Source organism: Mobula hypostoma, chromosome 4, assembly GCF_963921235.1.
Source record: "Mobula hypostoma chromosome 4, sMobHyp1.1, whole genome shotgun sequence".
Lineage (NCBI taxonomy): Eukaryota > Metazoa > Chordata > Chondrichthyes > Myliobatiformes > Myliobatidae > Mobula > Mobula hypostoma.
The window spans coordinates 200,452,608-200,465,030 of NC_086100.1; the positions used below are offsets into that span (position 1 = coordinate 200,452,608).

Genomic DNA, 12,423 nt, shown 5'->3' on the forward strand with positions numbered 1-12,423 from the left:
GAGGGAAGGGAGGGAAGGGAGGGGAGGGGGAGGGAAAGGGAGGGGAGGGGGAGGGGAGGGGAAGGGAGGGGGAGGGGGAGGGGGGAGGGGAGTGAAGATGGGAAAGGTTTGGAAAGGGTGGGGGTGAAGATGGGAAAGGTTTGGAGAGGGTAGGGGGGATGTGGACAGGCAGGACGGGGTGGGATGGTGGAATGGGGACTATGAGGAAGGTCGGGTGGGGTGGGGTGGGGTGTTGGAAGACATATTGCCCCCCTCATCGTGTGGCTCTGAGCACTTCATGGTCTCCCGTTAGTGTGTCTCTCCCGTACCACCCTCACTGAGGCCGGTCAGTGTGGCGCTGGCTTCCCAGAGTTTCCTGGCCAAGGCTGCATCCTGTGCGGTGGGGCTGGGGAGGGAGAGGGAGCAGTCGCTGTCGATGTACTTGCCACTGACATCCTCCATCTCCTTGGACAGGGCGCAGTAGATGGAGCTGACGGCTCCCTCCTCTGCAGACTGCAATACACAGACACAGTTAGTGGGAATCCAGGACCCACTGCATCCACCACTACCCCTTCAGATCATAAGACAGAGCAGAATGAGGCCATTCAGCCCATTGAGTCTGCTCCACCATTCCATCATGGCTGATTTACTATCCCTCTCAATCCCATTCTCCTGTCTTCTCCCCGTAACCTTTGATGCCCTGACTAATCAAGAACCTATCAACCTCCGCTGCAGATACACCCAATGACTTTGCCTCCACAGCTAACCGTGGTAATTAATTCCACAGATTCACCATCCTCTGGCTAAAGAAATTCACTCTCATCTCTGTTCTATTCCTGGAATCATCCTTATGAACCTCCTCTGGATCTTCTCCAATGCCAGCACATTTTTCTTTGATGAGGGACGCAAAACTGCTCACTATACTCCAAATGTGATCTGACCAATGGCTTATTAGGCCAGAGGGGCTAGGCATAGAAAGCAGGGATTGGGGGAGGACAGGGAGGAGAGGGTTAGGGAGGTGGGGATGCAGGGGCTGGAGGAGGAGACACTCAAGCAGCAGAGATATAGATCAACACAGAAATAGGCTCTTCGGCCCATCTAGTCAATGTAGATCACGGTGACCACCCAGCTGGTCCCAATTTCTCCCAATTTCCTGCGGTCAGCCCACATCTCTCTAAGGCTTTCCTCTCTATGTACCTATCCAAGTGCTTATTAAATACTATTGTACCTGTCTCTCCACCTGGGTGGTGGGGTGGAGACACATCTCTACCAAAGGAGGTGTAAGGCTCTCCTTCCCTCTGCTGCCTGCAGGTCACCCTTGGGCAAGGTGTAGCACCTTCCCAGCCCCTGATCAGGGCCACGTAAAGCCATGGGAGCAGCTGGTGCATATCGCAAGTCCTGGTTATGCAGCCACGGATGCCAGTCAATCTCTGAAGCGTATTGTTAACGGCTGGGGCCATCTGTCTTGTAAAGACACTGCCCAGAAGCAATGGCAAACCACTTCTGTAGAGAAATTTACCAAGAACAATCTTGGTCATGGAAAGACCTGATTGCTCACATCATACAACACGGCAAATCACGAAAAAACCTGCTTTAACCACTTCCTCTGGCAGCTTGTTTTATATACATGCCAATCTTTGCAAAGAAAAGTCGCCCCTTGGGTTCCTTTTAAATCATTCTCCCCTCACCTTTAACCTCTGCCCTCTAGTACTGGACTCCCCCAACTTGTGGAAAAGACTGTTAACGTTCCCTTTATCAGTGCCTCTCATATTTTTAAACATTTCTACAAGACATCTCTCACCTTGAAGAAGAAGAATCCAATCAGGTTGAAGATGATCCTGAAGTGTAGACCGTAGTATCTCATTGCCTCTGTCATCACCACCCCGGGATGGACCGCATTCACAGTCACACCTTGATTCAAAATCAAACACAGGATGTTCCAAAGCTCTCTCTGTCAGGGTCTCAGTTGATCAGACTACCAACGTCAGAGTCATCCAGGTTATTCCAAAACTCTGCTTCGACCAGTCAGTCTACCACCATCGGAGTCACCCGGCACAGAACCAGCAGGGTGACTTGGTAGAGGTGTACAATGTGATAAGAGGCAAAGATCAACTGGACATCCATAGACTTTCCCTCCAGGTGGAACTGACTGACACAACCAGGCATCATTTTAAGGTGATTGCAGGAAAGTATTGTGGCGGGGGGGGGGGGGATGTCAAAGGTAGGTTCTTTCCACAGACAGGGGGTGTATAGAATAACCTGCCAGGAGTGGTGGTGAAGGCGGACAGAGGAGGACATTCAAAAGGCTCTTCGATCGGCACATAGGTGATAGAAAATGGAGGGTGATGTGGGACAGAAGGGTTAGATTTATCTTAGATTTGGTTAAAAGTTCAGCACATCCAGTTCATTTCAAACCATTTAAGCTGCTGACTCCTAATGACCTGCTGGGACCATAGCCTTCCACACCCCTACTATCCATGTAGCTATCCGGACTTCACCTAAACCTTGAAATCAAGCTCACGTGCACCGCGTGCTGGCAGCTTGTTCCACACGCTCATGATCCTCTACGTGATGATGTTTCCCTGCATCTCCCTCAAACTTTTCACCTTAAAATGATGCCTGGTTTGTGAAACGGTGAGGAGTTAGAGGGGGCACATATTTCAGTGTTTCTGTAATAGTGAGGTGTTAGAGGGGTCACCGTATTTCAGTGGTTGTGTAATGGTGAGGTGTTAGAGGGGGCACTGTATTTCAGTGTTTCTGTAACGGTGAGGGTTTAGAGGGGTCACTCTATTTCAGTGGTTGTGTAACGTTGAGGGTTTAGAGGGGTCACTGTATTTCAGTGTTTCTGTAACGTTGAGGGGTTAGAGGGGTCACCGTATTTCAGTGGTTGTGTAATGGTGAGGTGTTAGAGGGGTCACTGTATTTCAGTGTTTCTGTAATGGTGAGGGGTTAGAGGGGGTACTGTATTTCAGTGGTTGTGTAACGTTGAGGGGTTAGAGGGGTCACCGTATTTCAGTGGTTGTGTAACGTTGAGGGGTTAGAGGGGTCACCGTATTTCAGTGGTTGTGTAATGGTGAGGTGTTAGAGGGGTCACCGTATTTCAGTGGTTGTGTAATGGTGAGGTGTTAGAGGGGTCACCGTATTTCAGTGGTTGTGTAATGGTGAGGTGTTAGAGGGGTCACTGTATTTCAGTGGTTGTGTAACGTTGAGGTGTTAGAGGGGTCACCGTATTTCAGTGGTTGTGTAATGGTGAGGTGTTAGAGGGGTCACTGTATTTCAGTGTTTCTGTAACGTTGAGGGTTTAGAGGGGTCACTGTATTTCAGTGGTTGTGTAACGGCGAGGTGTTAGAGGAGGCACTGTATTTCAGTGGTTGTGTAATGGTGAGGTGTTAGAGGGGTCACTGTATTTCAGTGGTTGTGTAATGGTGAGGTGTTAGAGGGGTCACTGTATTTCAGTGGTTGTGTAATGGTGAGGTGTTAGAGGGGTCACTGTATTTCAGTGGTTGTGTAATGGTGAGGGTTTAGAGGGGTCACTGTATTTCAGTGGTTGTGTAATGGTGAGGTGTTAGAGGGGTCACTGTATTTCAGTGTTTCTGTAACGTTGAGGGTTTAGAGGGGTCACCGTATTTCAGTGGTTCTGTAACGTTGAGGGTTTAGAGGGGTCACTGTATTTCAGTGGTTGTGTAATGGTGAGGAGTTAGAGGGGTCGCTGTATTTCAGTGGTTGTGTAATGGTGAGGTGTTAGAGGGGGTACTGTATTTCAGTGGTTGTGTAATGGTGAGGAGTTAGAGGGGTCACCGTATTTCAGTGTTTCTGTAACGTTGAGGGGTTAGAGGAGTCACTGTATTTCAGTGATTTTTTAACATTATTTCAGCACCTCTGATCTGGGTTCACTTCCATTCGCTATCTATAAGGAGTTTGTTCGTTCTCCCTGAGAACGGGTGGGGACCCTCCTCGTGCTCAATTTGCTCCATATTCCATTAAGATGCAGAGATTGGGTTCTGGTCTGTGAGTAGTTGGTATCTCCTGTTGTCACTGGAAGTACGTGCCAGCACTCAGCAAGTGACACATTACACTGTATGTTTCAATATACGTGTGAAAAATAAAGTTAGTCTCATCTCCATGAAGTGGGATCAAAGGTTGTAGGAGGTTGATGACTAATGCCCCAAGCTGAGCCTGTTTGATTTCATAGGACCCGTGGTTCAGGCTTAGTGTTGTAGCCATGAACAATTCAGCAGCTTAACTTCAGGAGTAAGAATTCTAAATAGGGACACAGGAGAGGACCTGTCAAAGATAGCGACCATCCCTCTCTCTGCAGAACTTGCCTGACATGCTGTGTTTCTGCACAGACAGCGAGAATTTTAAATTGATTCACAGGGGCCCTTCAGCCCATCTGGTCAGCATTAACCAACGGCTGTCCATGAATATTGATTCCACACTCCCCCTCTCCAATCACTGGGGGGCAATTTCCAGCGGGCAATTAATCTGCACATCTTTGCGATGTGTGCTGTTCCCTGTGACACTGCACTGTGTGAAACGTCAGAGATTTGTGACCTTCCCCTCCCACCCCCGACCCAATCCAAATTTCAGCCTCTCCCTGGATCCACGCAAAACCTGCCCCTGTCCATCCTGTACCCTGAGCCGGCCCCCAACCTGTGTGCCGTAGCTGCTTGGAGAGTTCCAGGGTGAAGAGGATATTCATCAGTTTGCTGTTGTTGTAGAGCTGGTCAAAGAGTCCCAGGTCCTCGCCCCGCAGTTGCCCCAGCTTCACCTCCCCTCGCCTGTGGTTCATGGAGGAGACGTTTACAATCCGGCTGCTTGGAGACCTCTTCAGCAGACCTGGTCCATAAGACATAGGAGCAGAATTAGGCCATTCGATCCAGCGGGTTTGTTCTGCTAGTCCATCATGGCTGATTATTTTCCCACCCAGTACCATGCCTTCTCCCGTAACCTTTGACACCCTGACGAGTCAAGGCCATATCAACTTCCATTTTAAATACACTCAAAGACTTAGCCACTGCAGCCGTCTGTGGCAATGAATTCCACAGATTCACCATTCTCCAGCTAAAGAAATTCCTTCTCATCTCTCATCTAAATAGATGTCCCTCTATTCTGAGGCTGTGCCCTCTGGTCTTAGACTCTCCCACTGTTGGAAGCATCCTCTCCATGTCCATTCTAAATTCTATATTCAATAAGTTTTAATGAGATCTTACCTCAATCTTCTAAACTCCAGCGAGCACCTGACCAGTGCCATCAAAAGTTTGTCTTGTGTTAGCCCTTTCATTCCCAGAATCATTCTCGTAAACCCCCTCTGGACCCTCTCCAATATCAGCACATCCTTTCTTAGAAAAGGGACCCAAAAATCGGAGGCAGCCTTGCAACAGAACGGCCAGCAATGTCAGGCCAGCGTTTCCCTGGACAAGTGTGACCATTCTCCTCGACAGACATTGCCTATCGGCCGAGTTCCTCCCTCCGGCATTCTGTGTGTATTGCTTCTCCTGTCCCGCTCATGCTCACCGGCCACCCCCAGGTCACTGTTACACCCTCCCCTTCTCACTGTGAGCTTATGCCCCTTCAATGCCAACTCCCCTCCCCTGGGGTGGGGCATCAGATGGGAGTCCCTCACCCGGCAGCAGGCTGGTCAGAAGGAAGAGGCCCAGGGTGGGAGGTGTTTTTGCTGAGGGGGTGTTCTGTCCCTGGACGTGTCTGTTCTGGGGGGTGTGGGGGTTGTTGGTGAGACTGAGGGGGGAGGGAGGAGTCACAGGACACTCACCCAGCAGCAGGTTGGTCAGCAGGAAGTGGCCCAGATGGTTGGTGGCGAAGGTCAGCTGCAAGCCCTCGGGAGTGACGGCAGTCGGCAGACCTGGGGGGAGACAGATTGTTGGGTACATCGTCCTTTACATTTCATAACGAATCCAGAGCAAGCAGACACAAAATGCTGCAGGAACTCAGCAGGCCAGGCAGCGTCCATGGGGAGGAACAACCAGCTGACGGCTGGGACCCTTTATCAGAATGTTCTGGAACCAGTCATCTTGGTGAGAGGGCTGGAGGGCAATGGACTGTCCCAGGAGCAGGGCAGGGGAGGTGCCCCCGGGGTCAGGGAGGAAGCGGGGGGAGGGAGAGGAGTGAGACGTGGGAGGAGGAGGAGGTGTGGTGTGGGTATCGAGGAGGAGGAGGGGGTAGAGGGAGGGTGGGGAAAAGGCTGGTCTCAGGGAGGGTGAGCATTTGCCCAGAGGGCAATTGAGGTGTAGTCCATACAGCTTGGGGGGGGGGGGGTGAGGAGGGTGACGGAAACTAACGAGGGCTCCGCACCAACGGCAGACCACTGCCTCCCCACGACCCTCCCTGCATCCTCACCCCTCCCTGGGACACTCCACCCTTCCCTCCATGCTGAGCCCCTTGTCCTGGAGACTCCCTCCCCCTGCCCACCTTCAGCCACTTCTCCAGCACACTCTACAACCCTCCCATAAAACTCCCTGCTCTGTCCCCCCACCCCACCGCCCTCTCTCCTCTCCCAACCCTCCCCTTTCCCCTCACTCCTCCGCGCGTGAAAGTCAGTCCATGAAGCAGCGGGAGTATTTAAAAGAGAGCAGTTCAACGGAGCGGGCAACGTTGTAGTGGACGATGGAGTAGAGGGAGACAGAGTAGGGAGGCTTTGACTCGAGAGGCTTCGGCGAGCAGAGGCTGAGGACGAGCTTCGCTCCAAGTGAGGGAAGGCCGGGTAAGTTCCTTTAAAAGGAGAACGGTCTGCAGCGGGTTTTTATTTGAAGCAAGGAAGGTGGCGAGGCTGTATCGTATTGGGTAGGTCATGACAGCTGAGATCAGCCCCATGGTTTGTTCCTCCTGAAGCATGTGGGAGATCAGGGATACTTCCAGTGTCCCTGACGACTATGTGTGCAGGAAATGTGTCCAGCTGCAGCTTCTGACAGACCGCATTGAGCAGCTGGAGCTGCGACTGGATTCATACTGGAGCATCCGTGATGCTGAGAAAGTCGTGAATAGCACGTTCAGTGAGTTGGCCACACCGCAGGTAGAGGTTACACAGGCAGAAAGGGAATGGGTGGCCACTAGACAGCGTAGCAGAAGGCAGGTAGTACAGGAGTCCCCTGAGGTCACCTCCCTCCTAAACAGATATACTGTTTTGGATACTGTTGGGGGAGATGTCTCCTCAGGGGAAGGCAGCAGCAGCCGAGTTCATGGCACCATGGGTGGCTCTGTGGCACAGGAGGGAAGGAAAGGGAGTGGGAGAGCTATAGTGATAGGGGATTCGATTGTAAGGGGAATAGATAGACATTTCTGCGGCCGCAAACGAGACTCCAGGAGGGTATGTTGCCTCCCTGGTGCAAGGGTCAAGGATGTCTCTGAGCAGCTGCAAGACATTCTGGAGTGGGAGGGTGGACAGCCAGTGGTCGTGGTGCACATAGGTACCAACGATATAGGTAAAAAATGGGATGAGGTCTTACAAGGTGAATTTGGGGAGTTAGGAGATAAACTAAAAAGTAGGACCACAAAGGTAATAATCTCTGGATTACTACCGGTGCCACGTGCTAGTCAGAGTAGAAATAGGAGGATATTTCAGATGAATACGTGGCTTGAAATGGTGCAAGGGGGAGGGATTCAAATTTCTGGGGCATTGGAACCAGTTCTGGAGGAGGTGGGACTGGTACAAACAGGACGGTCTGCACCTGGGCTGGACTGGAACCAATATCCTAGGGGGAGCATTTGCTACTGTTGTTCAGGAGGATTTAACCTAATGTGGCAGGGGGATGGGAACAAGTGCAGAGAGACAGAGGGGTGTAAAATGAGGGTAGAAGCAAAAAGTAGTAAGGTGAAAAGTAAAAGTGGCAGGCCGGCAAATCCAGGGCAAAAATCAAAAAGGGCCACTTTTCAACATAATTGTATAGGGCTAAGAGTGTTGAAAAAGCGAGCCTGAAGGCTTTGTGTGTCAATGCAAGGAGCATTCGTAACAAGGTGGATGAATTAAAAGTGCAGATTGTTATTAATGAATATGAAATAGTTGGGATTACAGAGACATGGTTCCAGGGTGACCAAGGATGGGAGCTCAACATTCAGGGATATTCAATATTCAGGAGGGATAGACATGAAAGAAAAGGAGGTGGGGTAACATTGCTGGTTAGAGAGGAGATTAACGCAATAGAAAGGAAGGACATTAGCTGGGAAGATGTGGAATCGATATGGGTAGAGCTGCGTAACACTAAGGGGCAGAAAACGCTGGTGGGAGTTGTGTACAGGCCACCTAACAGTAGTAGTGAGGTTGGGGATGGTATTAAACAGGAAATTAGAAATGCGTGCAATAAAGGGACAGCAGTTATAATGGGTGACTTCAATCTACATGTAGATTGGGTGAACCAAATTGGTAAGGGTGCTGAGGAAGAGGATTTCTTGGAATGAATGCGGGATAGTTTTCTGAACCAACATGTCAAGGAACCAACTAGAGAGCAGGCTATTCTGGACTGGGTTTTGAGCAATGAGGAAGGGTTAGTTAGCAATCTTGTCGTGCGAGGCCCTTTGGGTAAGAGTGACAATAATATGGGGAATTCTTCATTAAGATGGAGAGTGACATAGTTAATTCAGAAACAAAGGTTAGGAACTTAAAGAAGGGTAACTTTGAAGGTATGAGACGTGAATTAGCTAAGATAGACTGGCAAATGATACTTCAAGGGTTGACGATGGATATGCAATGGCAAGCATTTAAAGATCACATGGATGAACTGCAACAATTGTTCATCCCAGTTTGGCAAAAGAATAAATCAGGGAAGGTAGTGCACCCAAGGCTGACAAGGGAAATTATGGATCGTATCAATTCCAAAGAAGAAACATACAAATTAGCCAGAAAAAGCAGCACACCTGAGGACTGGGAGAAATTCAGAGTCCAGCAGAGGAGGACAAAGGGCTTAATTAGGAAAGGCAAAAAAGATTATGAGAGAAAGCTGGCAGGGAACATAAAAACTGACTGTAAACATTTTTATAGATATGTGAAAAGAAAAAGATTGGTTAAGACAAATGTAGGTCCCTTACAGTCAGAAACAGGTGAATTGATCATGGGGAACAAGGACATGGCAGACCAGTTGAATAACTACTTTGGTTCTGTCTTTACTAAGGAGGACATAAATAACCTTCCAGAAATAGTAGGGGACCGAGGGTCTAGTGAGATGGAGGAACTGAGGGAAATACATGTTAGTAGGGAAGTGGTGTTAGGTAAATTGAAGGGATTAAAGGCAGATAAATCCCCAGGGCCAGATGGTCTGCATCCCAGAGTGCCTAAGGAAGTAGCCCAAGAAATAGTGGATGCATCAGTGATAATTTTTCAAAAGTCTTTAGATTCTGGATTAGTTCCTGAGGATTGGAGGGTGGCTAAAGTAACCCCCACTTTTTAAAAAAGGAGGGACAGAGAAGCCGGAGAATTATAGACCGGTAAGCCTGACATCAGTGGTGGGGAAAATGCTAGAGTCAGTTATCAAAGATGTGATAACAGCACATTTGGAAAGCGGTGAAATCATCGGACAAAGACAGCATGGATTTGTGAAAGGAAAATCATGTCTGACGAATCTCATAGAATTTTTTGAGGATGTAACTAGTAGATAGGGGAGAACCAATGGATGTTGTATATTTGGATTTTCAAAAGGCTTTTGACAAGGTCCCACACAGGAGATTAGTGTGCAAACTTAAAGCACACGGTATTGGGGGTATGGTATTGATGTAGATAGAGAATTGGTTGGCAGACAGGAAGTAAAGAGTGGGAATAAACGGGACCTTTTCAGAATGGCAGGCAGTGACTAGTGGGGTACCGCTAGGCTCAGTGCTGGGACCCCAGTTGTTTACAATATATATTAATGACTTAGATGAGGGAATTAAATGCAGCATCTCCAAGTTTGCGGATGACACAAAGCTGGGCAGCTGTGTTAGCTGTGAGGAGGATGCTAAGAGGATGCAGGGTGACTTGGATAGGTTAGGTGAGTGGGCAAATTCATGGCAGATGCAATTTAATGTGGGTAAATGTGAGGTTATCCACTTTGGTGGCAAGAACAGGAAAACAGATTATTATCTGAATGGTGGCTGATTAGGAAAAGGAAAGGTGCAACGAGACCTGGGTGTCACTATACACCAGTCATTGAAAGTGGGCATGCAGGTAAGGCGGTGAAAAAGGTGATTGGTATGCTGGCATTCATAGCAAGAGGATTCGAGTACAGGAGCAGGGAGGTACTACTGCAGTTGTACAAGGCCTTGGTGAGACCACACCTGGAGTATTGTGTGCAGTTTTGGTCCCCTAATCTGAGGAAAGACATTCTTGCCATAGAGGCAGTAGAAAAAAGGTTCACCAGATTGATTCCTGGGATGTCAGGACTTTCATGTGATGAAAGACTGGATCGGCTAGGCTTATACTCTCTGGAATTTAGAAGATTGAGGGGGGATCTTATTGAAACGTATAAAATTTTAAAAGGATTGGACAGGCTAGATGTAGGAAGATTGTTCCCGATATTGGGGAAGTCCAGAATGAGGAGTCACAGTTTGAGGATAAAGGGGAAGCCTTTTAGGACCGAGATGAGGAAAAACTTCTTCACACAGAGAGTGGTGAATCTGTGGAATTCTCTGCCATAGGAAACAGTTGAGGCCAGTTCATTGGCTATATTTAAGAGGGAGTTGGATATGGCCCTTGTGGCTAAAGGGATCAGGGGGTATGGAGAGAAGGCAGGTACAGGGTTCTGAGTTGGATGATCAGCCATGATCGTACTGAATGGCGGTGCAGGCTCGAAGGGCTGAATGGACTACTCCTGCACCTATTTTCTATGTTTCTATGACCCGTCTCGTTACCGGATGCGCCCGCGTTGTTGACGAGGATATCGAGCCGCCTTTCCTCCCGCTGGATCCGCTCGGCAAACTCCCGCACCGACTTCATGCAGCTGGTGTCGAGGATGCGGAGGTGCACGTTGCCGTTGCCCGTCCTCTGTCGGATCTCCCGCTCGGCCCTCCGCCCTCGCTCCTCGCTGCGACAGGCGAGGATCACACGGGCGTTCCTCCGGGCGAAGTCCTGAGCAATGTACCGGCCGACCCCTGGTACAGACACAACCCTCCATGGGAACCATTTCAAACACACAATCGCTTCTCCGTCCCCCAAGCTCCCACCCCATGGAGAGAGAGAGAGGGAGAGAGGGAGAGAGGGAGAGGGAGAGCGGGAGAGAGGGAGAGAGGGAGGGAGAGAGGGAGGGAGAGAGGGAGGGAGAGAGGGAGGGAGAGAGGGAGGGAGAGAGAGAGAGAGAGAGAGAGGGGGAGGGAGAGAGGGAGAGAGAGAGAGAGGGGGAGAGAGAGGGGGGAGAGAGGGGGAGAGAGAGGGGGGGAGAGGGGGAGAGAGAGGGAGAGGGGGAGACGGAGAGAGGGAGAGAGGGAGGGAGGGGGAGAGAGAGAGAGGGGAGAGAGGGAGAGGGAGAGAGGGAGAGAGGGAGAAAGGGAGAAAGAGAGAGAGAGAGAGAGAGAGAGAGAAAGATAGATAGATAGATAGATAGATAGATGCCAGGACAAATGGCACCTGGTAGGGTCCGGAGTTCTGGATCAGTGCTGGGTGTTTGCCGTTTGTAAAGCGAGAGTGATAACAATGTTGATGGAAGTCTGTAATATCTATGTGAGGGCTGGTCTCAACTCAAATTAAAATGTAGAACAGCATAGGCTCTTTGGCCCACAATGTTGTACCGATCTTTTAACCCACTCCGAGAGCAATCTAACCCTTCTGTCCCACATAGCCTCCATTTTTCCATCATCTACCACCCTACCTAAGATTGGGTGCTATGGTAACGTAGTCGTCAGCGTAAAGCTGTTGCAGCGCCCGCGTCCCGGGTTCACTTCCCGCCACTGTCCGTAAGGAGTTCTCCCAGTGACGCTATGGATTTCCCTTCGCTTCCTCCCATATTCCAAAGACGTGCAGGTTAGCAGTTTAATGGGTCAGGTGGGTAAATTCTTGGTACGGACTCATTGCACCTGAAGGGCATGTTACCGAGGTGCATCGTCAAATAGTAAATAAATAGATAAAATAGAGCACAATACATTGCAAAATAGGCTCTTCACACTGTGTTGTGCCCATCGTTAATCTACTCCGAGATCAGTCCCTAACCCCCCATTTTGTATACATCCACCTGTCCAAGAGTTGTCTAAATGCCCCGAAGGCATCGGTCTCTATCACCACCCCCAGCAGTGTTTTCCAGGCACCCAGCACTCTGTGTAAAAACCCTACCTCTGATATCCCATCTCACCCTATACTTTCCACCACTCCACTCACATTAAATGGATGTTCAATAAGGAGCATACTGGGAAGTTAGAGCATTGCGTCTTACAAACTATTGGAGAGGATTCTTAAGACCATAAGATATAGGAGCAGAAGTAGGCCATTCGGCCCATCGAGTCTGCTCCTCCATTCAATCATGAGCTGATCCA

At 49.6% G+C, this 12,423-nt stretch overlaps 1 protein-coding gene across 1 annotated transcript in view; it reads right to left on the bottom strand.

Annotated features, from left to right (window-relative positions):
• Positions 1-218: 218 nt before the first annotated feature.
• LOC134345031 (retinol dehydrogenase 11-like) overlaps positions 219-12,423 on the bottom strand; it is a 67,840-nt gene continuing 55,635 nt past the window's right edge. Inside the window, exons 2-6 of the mRNA XM_063045164.1 lie at positions 10,813-11,052; positions 5,753-5,842; positions 4,633-4,818; positions 1,781-1,890; positions 219-492 (exon numbers count right to left, since the gene is read on the bottom strand). Of these exons, the coding sequence (XP_062901234.1) occupies positions 289-492; positions 1,781-1,890; positions 4,633-4,818; positions 5,753-5,842; positions 10,813-11,052 (830 nt within the window). The 3' untranslated portion in view covers positions 219-288. The remainder of the gene's footprint in view (positions 493-1,780; positions 1,891-4,632; positions 4,819-5,752; positions 5,843-10,812; positions 11,053-12,423) is intronic.